Raw genomic sequence first — 6,000 nt, forward strand, 5'->3', positions numbered from 1 at the left:
TGGAGCAGTGCACTAACACCTTCCGTGCTTATCCTCCTGGAAATTCACTTTAGCATCATTCAAAAATTCGTTCATTCACAATTAGGTGCCTCATTCCTTGGCGCAGAGGAAAACATCTTTTTAAGGAGGAAGCTCACGAAGCAATTTTTGGGGACAAAAGGTATTGAGCTTTGCAATTGTTAACATTGCTTTCTACTTCAGTTGGAATCTGTCGAACAGTGCACTAACACCTTCAGTGTTTATCCTCCTGGAAATTCCCTTTAGCATCATTCAAAAATTCGTTCATTCACAATTATGTGCCTCATTCCTTGGCTCAGAGGAAAACATCTTTTTAAGGAGGAAGCTCACAAACGAAAGAGCCCAACTTTTTCGTGTGCTACACAGCTAGAACCATGGTGCCAAATGTTTTTGACCATGTTGTAATGGAGACCATACAAACACACTGAAAGTACCTTGACTTGTTAGCGAAGGCTTTTTGAGTTTGGTGCCTAAGTCTACTTAGGTAATATGGTACTTGCAAAGTATGTACAAAAGTTCTCGAATGAATTGTAAACCATGCAATTTAACGTCCCAAAGCAGCCGCACATTGTCTATGAGGGACACAAAAGTGGAGGGCTCCGGATTAATTTAGACCACCTCAGGTTCTGTGACTTGCGCAGACATCACAATGCACAAGGGCACCTTTTGCATTTTGCCTCAATTGAAGCATGGCCACCATTGCAGGGAATGGACCCAGAAAGATCCTGAGTGCCTATATGGACCAATGTTTATGAAAGGATGATTAGAGGCCGCAGTGCCACAAACACTTCAAAACCAGTGTTACAAGGAAACGTATGCATACAAGGTAATTTGCAAATGAGGATGAAACAGACCTCTTTCTGCAAATGAGGTCTATAGATCGTAATTCAAAACTTTAAACCTGTATTTCACTAGCAACAAAACTAAGAAGTTAAGTCTACACTGATATTTAGTCTGCAACTAGTTTCCAGCCAAAGAGGTTAAGCTTATACTGAAACAGGCAGGAGGTATCTGTTAGCCCATGAAATTGTTTTTAGTCGGCAGTTTTTAGTCTACACATGAGCATTCTTGGGATTAAAGTTACGTTAGCTCTTTTGTTTACAAGATGCTTAAAAAATATATTAAAGATAAAACATCTTGAACAATGGATTCTTGGGATCTACTGTAGATCTTATATTTTTGAGTAATCAACTGTGATACAGATGCTGCACTGTTTGCAACAGCATCAAAGCAAATTGAAACTACAAGGTCTGCTGTTACAGGGCACCCTGAATCATCGTTTATGGGGGTTTAACGTCCCAAAGCGGCTCAGGCTATGAGAGACGCTGTAGTGAAGGGCTCCGGAAATTTTGACCACCTGGGGTTCTTTAACGTGTACTGACATCGCACAGTAAACTGGCCTCTAGAATTTCGCCTCCATCGAAGTTCGACCGCCGCAGCTGGGATCGAACTTCCACCTTTCGGGCCAGCAGCCGAGCGCCACAACCACTCGGCCACCGCTTTGGCGCACTCTGAATCAAAATTTGAATTCCATCTGCAAAGGTTTGTCAAGGCACACATCTACGACCCTCGTTAAACTGACTCAGTGGTTCTTAAGTGAGAATGGGATGACTCTCCCCATCAAATCAAACAAAAAAGTCAGCTATCTTCCAAGAGCTCCCGCACCTACTCTTCAACTACTCACTAGTGAAGATGATGCTATGTTAAGCCACATGCAAACTCAATACTAATGGCTACCCCAGTACACATACTATATACAATGGCTTGCCAGACACCCTCGCTACCACTTTTGAGGGGCCACGTACATGCACAATGCAGGACTGGCCCCGCACAAGACGACTGACAACCAACAGCTTACACCGCCTTCCCTTTCTTAGAAGAATAGTCAGAGCATCAGGGTTGGTGATGGAAATGAAGTTGCTCTCTCTCGCCAACTGCAATCATCTTCGGTGACACCCGCCGAAAACCCTGGCATGCCACTCACCCGCAGAACATCACACATACGAGCCCTTGCACCTGCTAGAGACCCCTTCTTCGATGATGACACAGCATCAACAGTCAGATGTTGCGGCCAGGAGACAGAGATTTCAGTCTTCCATTTTGATAAACCATCTGCAAGACAGTACAGTAGTGTCTTAGCCTGAATCGCATAGCCTGAAAATTTCTGAAGAATACTGACAGTTCATGCATATTAGTACATATGTAAGTAGTCATCCAGACAGTAGTCAGTGTCCACAACCACACAAAGCAACTAGCTAAAAATTTCAAAGAACCATCAAACACAATCTATTTAAATGTGGGTGCAGTAATCTTACTGGGTGCAGCAGCATAACATAAGCATCCCCTAGGTGAAGCTCAGGTTATGTGTGTGCACTTTTCTGGAGCTGGCGATTTCCATTTTGCGCAACAGATGTCCTGAAGAGGATGCACATTACCCTTTTCACAAACTACTGAGCCAATGGTTTTGCTGCTCTGTCAAGGTTTAGAAAGTTCTCTGTGCAATGACAAAGCCATGCCAGGCAAGCAGTATGAACAGCGCAACAGGAATTTACCAACCCTTAAACCTCTCCTAGCAATTTCAGTTGCTAAAAAATTTAAGAGACGACAAACAGCAAGATGTCGACCTTCAGCCACTTGCAATAGCCTTTCCAGTTCTGCCATAAACCCTTTCAGGCACCACTTGCCAATCCTCTTTCAGAAAACGTTTTTTTGTGTCTAAAGACTCAATGCCAGTCTTAAGAATGCCAACTAGGTTAGCAATGCAAAACGCAAAATAGCTACTCCTTTGGAGGCATGTATTAAATTCCGTCCAGAGTTAAACTAGATAGAAATCGTAACGTTGAGACACCCGGATCTGTCAAACGAGTAATTGGAGGACCACAGGATTACATTCTTTATTAAATTGACACATGATGCTAGAAAAGCAGGAAAAAATATATTACAGCCGAAAAAAATATCTGCGGGAAAATGGCAAAGGACATGTCACCAGGATCACTGAAAAATATTATTTTTCATAAGAAATATTATTTACTGTGTTCACTTGCAATCATGAAAAATCATCCCAGCTGCAAATATCAAGAAAGTTCAATTCCCCTGAAGCAAAGAAATTGCAGCAACCTCTGGCACACTCCCTGAAAAACCTGTGCGTTCACAATGCACACAACTATGCAAAGGCACCTAGAGGGTAAATACACCCTCTGTAACAAGCAGTGTCTGCCTCTCTCATTACATTCACATTCATGCAAAACCAACCTGTGCACATTCAATCAGGGACTGCACAACAATAACAATGAATATATACGTTACTAAGAGAATGAAAAAAAACAAATTAGGCCACAATGCACCAGATGCATGCACCTTGCAGTATGACTTCCTCGTTCCAGCTAAAAATTTTTCCTTTCGATGTCAACAGAGTCTCCTAAAGTCAATTTCAAAGACCGATTTTGATGTATTTTAGGTATTAGTAGCAATCTGGTTGCATCACTGTTTGAAGACGCTACAGAGTGTTCTCACTGAGGAATGAATGGAAGTGCCTGTGGTGCAGCTTCACACAACTGTACAGCCGAACTCTTCAAATTTGGTGGCACTTTGAACCATTTCCAGGTACTGCACAGTCGCACCCATTGCGGAAAGTGCGTCTTAACATGTCTGCTCGATCATGGGTCACAGGCAGGTCATGTCATTTATCCATGCTATGTGGCAGATTTTATTGTGAAGCCTAAGGAGGAGGATCTCAGTATAAAATCCGTCTAACATGAGGCTTCATGGGACCTAGTATTCGTGGCCATACAGCAGAAAAAAATGACGTGATCCAATGGTGACCAACGATGCAGTGAATGCATCAAGTGTACAAATGTCCATAGGAAAAGTGAACTATATGTTTGCCTTCACAGCATGAGGTCCCATTAGACCAAATGTCCTGATGGGGAATCTAGGAGCTATGTCAGAACCTCATAACTGTTCTAGGGACACCCGAAACAGTGCTCGGTTAAACACCCTAGGAGGGGGGAGTGCATTTTCTATGCATTACAGTTCCTTTGTGCATTTGTGTGATTTGTTTTCCATGCATTGCAGTTCTTTTTTGCCATAAGGAAGACTGAGTTGAGTTTTGAACTTCATGTATATGCATGTTGTTTGCTACGAGTGTGTGTTTTGTCTCTATGAATTTCCTGTATGTATGTATCTATATTACTTGTTCATGTGTTGATGTTGAAGTTTCATGAATGATTTTATCTTCTACAAGGGAAGGAGTATATGTTGCACTGTAAGTTATTGTTTCAGTTTAGTGAACTGTCTTGTGCTTTGACTTTTTGTACGTGTATGTTGTAGCTGGACTGTGTCACGCAAATTAAGGTTATAAATACCAGTGGCTGCGTCAAATAAAAACTTGTAGACAAAACAAATTTACATTACAAATGCAACCATAAATATGTCAAGAGCTGGGCACAATCAAGACATCCAAAATGTATGTTATTACATGATGCATGCCATAAACAAGTAACAACAAATCAATGCTGCGCTGCAGTTGAATTAATCACTGCAGACCACCACATCCATGAAAATTCAAAGTGAAAATAATGAAAGGGGTGTTGTTGCACATTTCATCAATTACGAAGTGAGACCGGAGGATACTTAAAATGCGTTTACAGAGTGACTGCAGTGCATGTAATCGGCCATGAGTTATTCAAAGGAAATCAATGACGCAACACTGCCGCGGCTTGCTTGAGCTAGTCGTTATACATCATAAACAACACAGGAATGCCAGAACGATGCCGAAGTTACACCGCAATTAAAGCTAAACACTTTCAATTGTTGCGGGAAAGAATACATTTACAGCTATGTACACAAGCGAAGTAACAGCTACGAGCGGAAATTAACGAAATCTGCGCTCTTGATCGTATCAGTCAAGAAAGCCCCGTAGCACCAGTTTTTCAAGCGACTGAAACAGAGGAAATTCACTTCAGAGACTGCAGAAAAAGTCTATGCATTCTGTACGGCAAGTTCTCTCTGCATTTATGCCGCGGTCGATTTTTCGAGCAGCAGTTTCCGAACCGTGGGCACTCGGTGTGTGATAGAGAGAACGCAGGCGGCCCGTGTTCTGTAGCGTGGAAATGGCTCAGGATAAACTGAACACGACTCGCGCGGTATTTGCGAAAATTTAGCGAACAGAATTCGCCAGCGCGACTCACCTTCGCAAACCCGGCGCGTCGTGACGCTGTGACCTTCGCCGCTTCTTTTCATTGACACAGAATCGAATTCTTGGAGCAGGCTGGCAGGGTTTGTGGTCCCTGAAACAATGACAACACCCACACACAATATAAGCGCTATTGGCGCCGATGTGACGCCGCTGCTAGCTTCAAAGGTTAGAACGTCGCTAATGAACCGCACCGCTTTCGACGACAGCGGCAGAAATCTTCGGGCTCTTGCCTCGGCGACACATGTGGTCCGAATACATGGCTCGAGCGGTCTTCTGCATTAGCCGGCATCCGCAAGAACGTGAAGCAGTCGAGTACAGCCGAACGCAAACAGACACGTTCATCCCGAACAGTACACGCGACCTGACACACAGCTACCACGCGCGCCATGTGCGAGACCACGTGACCCCATTGCAATTTTTTTTTTGCCGGGGTTATCACGTGACCATAACAAAGTAGCGGCAGCCGTCTGATGGAGCCATGCAGAGCTACTACTACTAAGTTCTGTCAGTTTCGTGGTTTCTTTCTGCGCACAGTGGTTTAATGCACAGCAAGTTCCGCCGAAGTACCGCCGCGTCAGCACTCACAGAATGTTAAGCGTCTCAGTGCGAGGCATCGACAGCGTCTCACTGATTTCACTTCCAATCAAATGGGCACCTCGCCAACATCGGCGTTGACACCAAGGGGATGACTGAAATGACCGTATGGATGCATGAGGATGGGTACGCAATGGTAATGGTTGGATGATATCAGTGTCTCTCCTTGAGTCCACGCAGAAATGGTGGTG

General features: G+C 43.7%; 1 protein-coding gene across 1 annotated transcript in view; it reads right to left on the reverse strand.

The window, feature by feature from the left end:
• The window catches only part of LOC144106959 (uncharacterized), a 56,541-nt gene extending 50,924 nt beyond the window's left edge, over positions 1 to 5,617 (reverse strand). The window contains exons 1-3 of the mRNA XM_077639924.1: positions 5,407 to 5,617; positions 5,208 to 5,306; positions 2,003 to 2,130 (exon numbers count right to left, since the gene is read on the reverse strand). Of these exons, the coding sequence (XP_077496050.1) occupies positions 2,003 to 2,130; positions 5,208 to 5,306; positions 5,407 to 5,557 (378 nt within the window). The 5' untranslated portion in view covers positions 5,558 to 5,617. The remainder of the gene's footprint in view (positions 1 to 2,002; positions 2,131 to 5,207; positions 5,307 to 5,406) is intronic.
• Positions 5,618 to 6,000: the final 383 nt, after the last annotated feature.

This window comes from Amblyomma americanum, chromosome 10, assembly GCF_052857255.1.
Source record: "Amblyomma americanum isolate KBUSLIRL-KWMA chromosome 10, ASM5285725v1, whole genome shotgun sequence".
In the NCBI taxonomy this organism is placed as follows: Eukaryota; Metazoa; Arthropoda; class Arachnida; order Ixodida; family Ixodidae; genus Amblyomma; species Amblyomma americanum.